Source organism: Heterocephalus glaber, unplaced genomic scaffold (assembly GCF_053883595.1).
Source record: "Heterocephalus glaber isolate CG9 unplaced genomic scaffold, H.glaber_assembly_v1.0 deba00000281, whole genome shotgun sequence".
NCBI lineage: Eukaryota > Metazoa > Chordata > Mammalia > Rodentia > Bathyergidae > Heterocephalus > Heterocephalus glaber.
Window position 1 is genome coordinate 11,711,648 of NW_028258139.1, and position 11,109 is coordinate 11,722,756.

The following is an 11,109-nucleotide window of genomic DNA, read 5'->3' on the forward strand; positions in this document are numbered from 1 at the left end:
CACCCCCATAATAGCTTATTGGTTTGGGTCACACAGGGCCCCGGGGTCCCATTGCGTTGAGGGACTTTAGCCACACACCTGGCAGCTACTGATCATAAATGTTTCCTCTCAAGAGAAATACTCTGTCTTTTGCTCTAGAAAGGCTGAGTCCTAATATAGTGAGTATAATGCAGGTGGATGTTTGCTCTCGGATCTTTTCTTTTGTTGTTAAGCCCAAACTTTACTAGCATTTTAAGGATTTTTTTCCTAAAGGGAGATTTTACTTCTGATTTTGTATTTCCTTTCCAAAGAAGAACTTTTAACACTTTTAATTGTATTTCTTGGGTTGCAAAGATGAATTGCATCCAATTTATGCAAGTCCAAAAGTGATCTCCTGGCATTCTCACCCACAGAAATCAGCTTTGATCACTATCTCAGAAAACGATTCATCTAAATACTGGCTCAGGCTAGCATGCCATTTCCCCATTGCCACACCTCCTAGCCACTCTGGTGACATCTCAATCAGTGGTCACCAAATTCAGCTAACAGGCTATTTCATATGTCCTGTAAACTAAAACTGATATTGAAGGTTTTTAAAGGGATATTTTAAAACAACAATGAAAGAGCACTTGACAGAGACCTTGTGGCCACAAGGTGTCAAATACATTTTTTCCAGCTTGTACAGAAAAGCTGTACTAATTGCTGTCTCTGTTACTGCCACAGCCTTCATCTTCCCGTGTTTAGTTCCTTTTACATAGCCAGAAGAGGCCAAGGGGCTTCCAGACTGGTGACTTGGCAGGAGGGAGAACATACAGCAAGCTCCAGACCATATCTGGCAAGGCCGTGGACTCCATCTAGGCCTTGTCTCTGTATCCCTCACGATTCCCTCTATTCCTACTGAGACCCCAGTAGCATGTGAATATCAGTTTTCTAAATGCACCCTAGAACTAAGGCACCTGTGGGAATGGGGGCATTGTGACTTGAGGCATAACCACACTGTGTCTGAGCCACAGGTGTCAGTGAACAGAGCATGAAACATCAGCAAGGGAAACTGGTGCAACAGGCAAAGGGGCTGGATCTGTGGGGACTGGGCATATGGCCAAGTTGCATTTGCAGTTGACATCACAGGCAGCTCCTGGGAATGAAGGTGACTAGACTTGGAAGCAGTTCTACATATCACAGATAGGGGTACTGAGAAAGTGAGACGGGGCATGACAGACCCAAGGAAGGCAACGAGGGCATTTGAAGAATGTCCTTAACCAGTGAGCATTAATGACAGGAGCTCAACAGGGATCCTTCCTGCCTTGTTTCAGGGAGTGCTCTGCTGTGCAGGAGATACCAGGGACAGGTAAGAAGAGGGGAAGACTGGTACATATATTCAGTAGTCAGGAAAGGGCTCTCCACTGAGGTGCATCTGAGCAGAAGTTGGCAGGAGGGCCAACAACATGCCTCATACCTGTCTATGCTTCTGTAAAGAAAAATGGGCTTCTCTATACCTGCAGCAAGGCTCTGCCTCTTTACACTGTTGAATCTTAAGACCAAACCTAAACTTAGTTAGCTAGTACTGAAAGAAAAAAGATAGGCCTAAGAGGCATACACCTTACAGTGTTGAGAAAGAAAAGGAGTTAAATATGTAATAATGTAACAGCATATGATATTTCTTGTTATGGGTGGGAGGGGTGAGAAGCACATGGATTTGGGGCATATATTCAGGTAGTGCCAACTGGACTTCCTCCAAGTGTGACAGGAAAGGGAACTGAGGGCACCTAGCATCTTGGCCTGAGACAGCAGGCAAGCTACAGGTGCATCTCTGGGATGTGGAATCCTGGGGAGGGTGGGTAGTTCTTGCTCTTCAGCTTCTGTGTAGCATTATCACCTAAGAGCCCTGCCAGCCCCTCTATAGTTCCTTTGCAAGATCTAAATTACCACCTATGGTGGGTTTCCTGTTTGTCAAGCTTCCTCTACAGAAGGTGAGGCCAGTGGCCCTGCAGACTTGTCTGTATGCTGTCTTGTTCCTGTCACAACAATTCCTTCTATGACTGAGTATTTATTGTTTCAGATTGTGATACCAGGACTGAAGACAAAGAGTGTTGTCTGAAGGAAAATGTTTCTGAGGATTTGAAATCACAGGCAGAAATATCAGAAAACTGTGCAGGTGATGTTTCCCAGGTGGCTGAGTTTGAAGAACTCTGTGAGGACCTAATAGAAAGGGGCAGGAGGATCCCTGCACAGCATCTCCACCAGAAGCGGGGCTTCACACCGGTGACGGTGCTCCTTCAGGATCCCTTAAGGGAGAAAGTTCTGGATTGTCATAGTTTTGATCAAAGCTTTAATCTGAGCCAAAGCTTGATGGCATATCAGGGAGTCCCTATGGAAGAGAGGCCACATCTGTATGACGCATATGGCCTTGACGCCTTCCAGCACATTGAAGACCTAACTGATTGTGAGGGTGTTCCCACAAGTGAAAGCCCATTCATATGTAATGGGTGTGGAAAAACCTTCAGAGGAAACCTTGACCTTATTCAGCATCAGATAGCCAATGCTGGAGAGAAGTCTTTTATGTGTAATGAATGTGGGAAATCCTTCAGCCAGAACTCAGTTCTTAAAAACCATCAGCCATCTCTTGTGAGTATGAGAGCCTACCAGTGCAGTGAATGCGGGAAAGCCTTTCGTGAGTGTGCAGACCTTGCTAGGCATCAGGTTCATCACAGCAGCGAGAGGCCTTATGTGTGTAATGAATGTGGAAAAGCCTTCAGCCAGAACTCAAGCCTTAAAAAGCACCAAAAGTCTCACATAAGTGAGAAGCCCTATGAATGCAATGAGTGTGGAAAGGCTTTTAGGCGGAGCTCAAACCTTATCCAACACCAGAGAATCCATTCTGGGGAGAAACTGTATGTGTGTGACAAATGTGGGAAGGCCTTTAGGCGGAGCTCAAACCTCATTAAACACCACAGGATTCACACAGGGGAGAAGCCTTTTGAGTGTGGGGAATGCAGGAAGGCCTTCAGCCAGAGTGCACATCTCAGAAAGCATCAGAGGGTTCACACTGGAGAGAAACCTTACGAATGTAATGATTGTGGCAAACCATTCAGTCGAGTGTCCAACCTCATTAAGCATCACAGGGTTCACACTGGGGAGAAACCTTACAAGTGCAATGACTGTGGGAAAGCATTTAGTCAGAGTTCCAGTCTTATTCAGCATCAAAGAATTCACACTGGAGAAAAGCCTCACGTGTGCAATGTGTGTGGAAAAGCCTTTAGTTACAGTTCAGTGCTCAGGAAGCACAAGATAATCCACACAGGAGAGAAGCCGTATGGATGTAGTGTCTGCGGGAAGGCCTTCAGCCACAGCTCCGCTCTCATCCAGCACCAGGGCGTGCACACTGGCGACAAGCCCTACGAGTGCCACGAATGTGGGAAGACCTTTCGACGCAGCTCCAATCTCATCCTTCACCAGCGAGTCCACACTGGAGAGAAACCCTATGAGTGTACCGAATGTGGAAAAACTTTCAGCCAGAGCTCAACTCTCATTCAGCACCAGAGGATCCATAATGGTTTGAAACCCCATGAGTGTAACCAGTGTGGTAAAGCCTTCAACCGAAGCTCAAATCTTATTCACCACCAGAAAGTTCACACTGGGGAGAAGCCCTACACATGTGTTGAATGTGGTAAAGGCTTCAGGCAGAGCTCACACCTTATTCAACATCAGATAATCCACACTGGTGAGAGGCCGTATAAATGCAGTGAGTGTGGAAAAGCCTTCAGCCAGCGTTCAGTTCTAATCCAGCACCAAAGAATTCACACTGGGGTAAAGCCCTATGACTGCACTACTTGTGGGAAAGCTTTCAGCCAGCGGTCAAAGTTAATTAAACACCAGTTGATTCACACAAGAGAGTAGTCTATGGGCTGGGAAGAATGAAATCAAACCATGCTCCTTTCAGACTCCTCTGGCCTTTACCTCAGCCTCTACACCTGCCCAGACCTGAAACCCAGGCTCATTCAACCTCTTCCACACACGTTCAGCCACTGCAGCACCTGGATCCCTCCTCAGAATCACCCTTTACAGGCTCCCTTCCCCTGCCACTGCTCCACCTCATGTGATCTCTTGTAGGTATTTTGTTTTAAAAAGTTTTTGAGCAGGTAACCATATATGTTAGGAGGAAAAGATTATGAAGGCTGCATATTCGTGAACAGAGTGTATTATTTTAGTCAAAAATTACCAAGCTGGGCGTCATGGTGCATGCTTGTAATCCCAACACTTGGGAGGCTGAGGCAGGAGACTTGCCACAGTTCGAGGCCAGCCTTAGATAAATAGTGAAATCAAGGACAGCCTGAACTACATAGCAAAACTCTGTCTACAAAAAAATTTTTTTTTAAGTTATAAAAAAATGACCTTTGGTTGGAGATAACCACAGTAATTTTGTTTGGCAATTAATCATAAGGAGTAAGTTCTCTGTCGGTGGCTGTTGTTGATACGTTGTTTACATAAGATCAAACAGCATTTTTCAGGCCTGGTTGGTCTGTCATCCTCCTCAGAGGTGGTACACTAATTCTTCACCCCTCCTTGCTGACTTCATTATACAACTTGCACCAAGACTTCCCCGCTCTCCTGCTTTCCTTTATGTATATCTGCAGTGAGATCAGCTGCCTCCTTGCTGCTCTGCTATGACTCAGGTCCTAACTGTGCCTCACTGTGCAGGCCCCCCAGAGGCAGCTCTCTGTGCACCTCATTTTCTTCTCCATAAGCTTCCATGCTCAGTCTTTTCCAAGATACATAGATCACCAGATATGTTTGGAGTACCTCCTAGGTGCCCTGCTCTGGAACCAGCTCACCACCCTCATCCTCATTTTCCTGGAGATGTGCCCTGGCCCCTGAACAGACAGAAAGTCCAGGTTTGACAAGTCTCATTAAAGAGGTCCCCAGACACCAGCTGACAGGTTACAGGACCTGCAGGCCAAATCTGGCACACCTGTCAGTTAATTTTTGTCAGGATTCAGCTGTGCCATTGGCTTACAGATATCTATGCCAGTGTTTGCATGACAGAACTGAGAAATTATGATAGATACCATATAGTCCACAAAGCCAGAGTCTTGTCTTTCCACCCCTTTCCAGGAAAAGTTGGCCACCTCAGGCTTAGGATGCTACCCTGTTGGGTCCAGGCTTTGCCCAGGGACTCAAGAATTTTTACAGGAGTTGATCAGGGAACTAGTCTATGCTGTGGAATGATTGTATGTGTGCAGTGGGTGGTTCTTGACCAGTTCTCATAGCCACGTAAGATCCCTCCTTCCTTAACCTTCCTTAAATACTGTAGGCCCTTGGGGGGAACACGAGACCTAGCATTGAACTGAGTTCTCATTGCAGTCAGTTGTGTGAAGAGTGCATGATGTGGATGGCAACTTCAGACTGCACCTAGTTCTTCATGGTCTGTGTTAGGTGTATTCACAGACTACTAGAATTCTGACACAGTAGAACTAAAGAGGTAGGCTTAGCGGCAAGCTTCCACAAAAGATTCCAGAACAGTCCCACATAATTGCTCTGCTCTGACCCAGGGCAGCAGGCACAGGTGTTGAACTTCCCTCTTTCACCTCTGCCTTGACTTAATATCTTGGGCAGCTGTATCAGAACCCCAACTAATGCTTGTTCTCCACCAGCAGCAAGGGAGGAATAAAGTGCAGATTGTGGATTCTGCACTGAAAAGACAGCAGAGAGCTCCCAGGGTGTGTGGAGTAGATTCCATGAGTTTCTGAGTAGTTATAAATGACAAGTGTCCACTATAACCTGCATTTTTGTGACTTAAAAAATGTTTTAAATAATTTCACTCAAAATTTGTAATACCACAAAGAACATCCCCCTGCCTCCACTCAGATTCCCCATTTAACATTTACTTTCTTTTCCCCTCATCAGTAAAGACAATTTTTCCCCAACACTGAGCTGCAGATGCACCTTCCCCCAGAATGTCAGCATGTGCTTCCCATCAAGAACCTTCTCTTCCATGGCCATGGTATCATTGTCAAAGTTAAAGAATAAATGATGATGATGTACATACTCCATAAGCCTTATTAATGTTTTGACACTTGTCCCAGTGATGTCCCTTATAGAAAGTAGAAATGTTTTTCCCTGGTCCACAAGCCAGTCTTCAATCACATGTATGTAGCTGTCATGTCCTTCTGCCTAAAATAGTTCAGTCTTTGTCTTTCATGGCAGACATTTTTTAAGCACATGGGCCATTTATCTCGTAGAATGTCCTTGGAGACATAGGTTTTTTTGTTTTGTTTGTTTGTTTCTTTGTTTTTGGTACTGGGGATCCAGCTCAGGACCTTGAGCTTGCAAGGCAGGTGCCACTGAGCTAAATCCGCAGCCCTGTCCTTCCTCTTGGATTTGTCTGGTGTTTCCTGATAACTTTGGCAGAAACCACAGAAGACATGTATTCTTGAGGTCCATGATTTTTTTTTTTTTGTCTCTTTCAGGTGATGTTATTCTGTATCACTCGCTTGCTGCACTGTGAAGTTACTATTTTCCACTTTGTAATTAAGTATTTTCTGGAAAGAGACTTTGAATCTATAGACAACCTGTTTTTCATCAGTTTTTATCACCATTTAGATCTCTGGATGATTCGTGCTTCTAATTCTGATACCAAAGGAAGAGATTTGTCTTCTCCATTTATTTATTCATTTATGTAGTATGGACTCACTGATTCCTATATGTACAATGAGTTCCAGTTTGTTACTTTTCTCATTTATTGAGCTCCTCAGATTGTCCCAGGTTTGGCCACTGCAGGCCATTCAGGCTGTTCTCAGGTCCTTTTGACATTCTTCATTTGTTAGCACTGCCTTTGCTTTCTGGCACAGTAAACTGTTCCAAGCTCATTCTATATGTTCCTTCCCCCAGCTATAGAATAAGTTCTTTTCCCAAGAAGTCCTGGGGTTTTTGTGGAGAAGGTTTTGGAAAGCAAGACCTGAGTGCTGGATGTGTGCATTGTTACCAGACACTAACTCCTAAGGCCTTTCAGCAGAAAGCTAGGTAACAGATGTGTGTGTGCTTACACATACACACCATCTTGTAGAAACTCCCACACCTGTCAGTATATTAAAAATCACCAGTTCAGTTTCACCACAGAGCTTATTCTACTCTTCCCTTTTCCCTAACAACCTAGCCTTTTTTTAAAAAACAGAAATATGGTTCCTATTATCTTCAGTATATTTACTGAATATTTTTGCTCAGTCCTAGACTATACTAATAGTCTCAGAATTGTTAATCCATAATCATTGTAAAAACATATTGATTGCTCATTGTTTGTCTACAAGTCTTCTATTGGTTTGAGGCTATACACTCAATATACCATGGTCAAGCCAGACTTGGTGGCGCACACCTGTGATCCCAGCACTTGGGAGGCTGAGGCAGGAGGATCACCATGAGTTCATGGCCAGCCTGGGCTACATAATGAGTTGAAGGCCAGCCTAAACTACAGAGTAAAATCCTGTCTCAAAAAACAAACAAAAAAAACCCCAAAATACTATGTTAAAAATATCCTTGAGTCTTGGTTTTGTCTTTTTTCTCCTTCACAGTGGGTAGGTTTGTTTTTGTTGTGTTCCATATTAATGGTTTCCTATCTTGTCAGTTTCCTTTTTTATAGGCTAGTGAGTCAATTTTTAAACCATAAAACTTCTTCAAAAGGACTTTAGGAAAACAGAGACATAAATGGCGAAGTCTTATTCATTCTTAGACATAATATCTTTGGGGGCAGGGATATTTGATTTGGTACTGGGGATCGAACTCAGGACCTTACACTTTCGAGGCAGGTGCCGTGCCACTGAGCTAAATCCCCAGCCCAGGTGTTTTGTTTTTTGAGACAGGGTCTTGCTTTGTAGTTCAGGCTGGCCTTGAACTCACTATGTAGCCCAGTATGGCCTCATGGCAATCCTTCTGCCTCAGTTTCCCAAGTGCTGGGATTACAAGTGTGCACTCCCACACCTGGTGACGCAATGTCTTGAGGGTTAAAATTTTTCCTAAATTTTCCATGGATTCAGTACAGCCTCAGTCAAAATATGAATAGAAATAATTTGGGAACTAATCCAAATTATCCTGAGTAGCAAGTCTCTTAACATTTGTTTAGTAGCAAATAAAGACATCCATTCAACTAACATTAAGTTAGATGAGGAATTTTTTTTTTTTTTGTACCAGGGATCAAACTTGGAACCTTGTGCTTGTGAGGCAGGTGGCAGCACCACTGAGCTAAATCCCTGCCCCTAGATGAGGAATTTATTGGAGAGCTGTAGACAAACCCACTTTATGCCACTGAGAACAGTGGAGCACGGACAAGAACAACTTCAAGTTCTCTTTGCCCTGTGTCCATTTCATTCCTTTAAAATATTTCAGATAAATCATGAGTGGTGGTGCATGCCTGTAATCCCAGTGCTCGGGAGGCTAAAGAAGGAAGATTGTGAGTTTGAGGCAGGTCTGGGCTACATAGTTCAAGGCCAGGCTGAACTATATAATGAGAGGCTGCTTTCATACAGAAAGGAAGGGGGGAGAGAGAAAGGAAACAGCTACCCTAAATTTGCTGCCTGGTTCATAGCCCTCACACATCAAGGACAGGACCACTTTGTGAAATAACAGGACTACCTTCAAATGCATCTACTCAGTCTAGCTACTGTTCTTTGAGCTATCAGGGGGATGGGTCTCTGCAGGCCAAAGTCCGGGGTTAAAAATCAAGAGTTCTCTTGGGAGCCTGTCAAGTTTGAGGTGTCCATAAGAATCCAACTGAAGAAGCTGAGATCTGTTGACTGAACCCTAGGCCTCAAGGAAAGATTTGGGAAAGAGATTTAAGTTTGAAAGTCACTGGTATACTTTTAAATGGGCTGAGTATGTCACTGTGGTAGAGCACGTCCCTAGGGTGTATGAGTGTTGGAGTCTCAGCACCTCCAAAATAATATATAAAATGGAATATGAATCCCTGGGGAAGTATGAGATACTTCAGGGAGAGACTGAGGAAGGGGTCTCAGGACAGAGGCCCAAGTCTCACCAACATTGAACACTCAGGAGTGGGGGAGGAAGAGAAGCAACATAGCACCTGTGGAAAAGAGACCTAGGTGGCCAGGAGGAGGGGCAATTGCATCAAACACTGTGCAGAAGGAAATTGCTGTGCAGAAAAGAATTGAGTCCTGGAGGCTTGCTTCCATGAAGTTTGGAGCAGGAGCCTGGTGGGGAAGGGTCTCCACAGTCAAGGCAGGCAGAGATAGTGGGGAGCTAGTAGAGGTGAAGGAAGGAAGAAGGAACAAAGTCTTCCCTCCACTAGCTGAGAGAGGTTGGCCTTGGACACACAGAGGCACTTCTATGATGCACCAGAAAGAGGAAATGGGCAAATACAGGTGGACATGTAGGTACAGTAGGAAAGGGAGGCCCTTCTGTGATAGCTTTCAGCTCCTGTGTTTTCAAAATTGGAGAAGGCAAGATCATCTGTTGCGAATGGGAGTAGAGAGCTTATTGGAGGTGCGAACAGAAGAAAATGTGGAAGAGTTGACTCAAGGTGAGGAAAGTCAGCTCCATGGGCTTGAACCAGAATGAGCTGCCTCCCCATCTCGGCCACAGGGAACATCTGTGCCCAGCTCAGGTTTCACCTCACCTCCACTGCAGCACCTTCCCTGAGGCAGTAACTTGCAGGGGAAACTGACACCTCCAGTTTTGAGTGCATGCATGGCCTGTTACCCTCCCAACTCACTGGTCAAACCTCCACACCATGGAGACCAGTCTGCTGCAGTGTTTCAGCAGGCAGCCCTCTGTCTTTTCTCTATCTCCAGCCTGGATTTGATGATTTGATCCCCCCCCCCCGAAAAAAGAAAAGAATGAAAGGAAAAAAACCTGGATACAGAGGTGAGAAAACAAAACAAATAGGCACAATTTATCTCAATTAGAAATTCAGAGTTTACTAAAAATGTATTACATAACTACAACAAAAAGGCCAGGTTCAGTGGCACATACCTGTGATCCCAGCTCCCCGGGTCAACATCTGCTGAAATGCACCAACTGGCAAACCTTCGTGGGTTTAATACAATGTACATCACACTAGAATTATGCCTGCAGTACCCTTGAATTTACCCAGGTGCCCTTTATTCACACCAGGGGTAGTGAATATAAAACAGGTCCACCACACCTTAATCATCAAAACCACTGCCTTTCCTAAATTCCGTATAACCACAGTGCCCATTCCCCTAAAATGTTCCATCAAAGGCATGCTTGCTCTGACCAATGACTAATAAATTAAAATGTAGTATTTGCCACTTAAGAGTTGGCATGACAACATAGGACCCCAAGCACCTCCCTCATCCCAGTTTAATTAATAGAGCCCCATAAAATTTTTCAAAAGGCCGATTATATGAGACCTATTTAAATAACAGGTGATAATCCCTACTGCTGCTTTTATCAGGCCAGTTTGACCTGGGTTTTTTTTTGTTTTTGGGGGTTTTTTGGTACTGAACTCGGGTCCTTGCACTTGCGAGGCTGGTGGTGGAACCACTGAGCTAAATCCCCAGCCCTGACCTGTTTTTGAATCTGAAAAGAACAAATGCTACCTGGAGGTGGGTTATTGCAACCTTAACACTGTGGTCTCAACTGTCAGAAGCCCATACCCAGTATCACTGAAATTACTGACTTCCTCTATTCAGCAGCTGGCAAGTACATTGGTTTACAGATTTGGCTGACAGGTTCTGTTCTGTGCCTATTGGAACAGCTTTCAGCTGTAATTTGTCTTCACATCTGGAGGGACATAATACATCCTTCCCAGTGACCATGGGTGCCTTAACAGCCTTCCCAACACACACAACCCTCACAGATAAAATCTTAACTGCACCCACCTTTCTCAAGGAGCACAACAGCAGTATGCATTAATGACATACTCACTCAGGACATGCAGATATAAGAGACCTCACCCAAGGGAAAAGCCCCGTACAGTGCTGGGGTCCACCACATCCCTCAAGTTCCTGGGAGCAATTTGGTAAGTCAAGCACTACTCTTGCTGACATGGAAAAACAACTGTTGATCTACAAGGCACTCACAACTTCTTTTAGATCTTTGGAGGTCTGGAGACAAAACATGCCTCATTTACAACTTTTGTTTAAGTCCATTTATGTTGTG

General features: G+C 44.6%; 1 protein-coding gene across 1 annotated transcript in view; it reads left to right on the forward strand.

Moving 5' to 3' along the window:
- Nucleotides 1-11,109, forward strand: part of Znf16 (zinc finger protein 16) — a 59,114-nt gene that overhangs the window by 43,238 nt on the left and 4,767 nt on the right. The window contains exons 4-5 of the mRNA XM_087184842.1: nt 2,039-4,085; nt 6,447-9,849. Of these exons, the coding sequence (XP_087040968.1) occupies nt 2,039-3,876 (1,838 nt within the window). The 3' untranslated portion in view covers nt 3,877-4,085; nt 6,447-9,849. The remainder of the gene's footprint in view (nt 1-2,038; nt 4,086-6,446; nt 9,850-11,109) is intronic.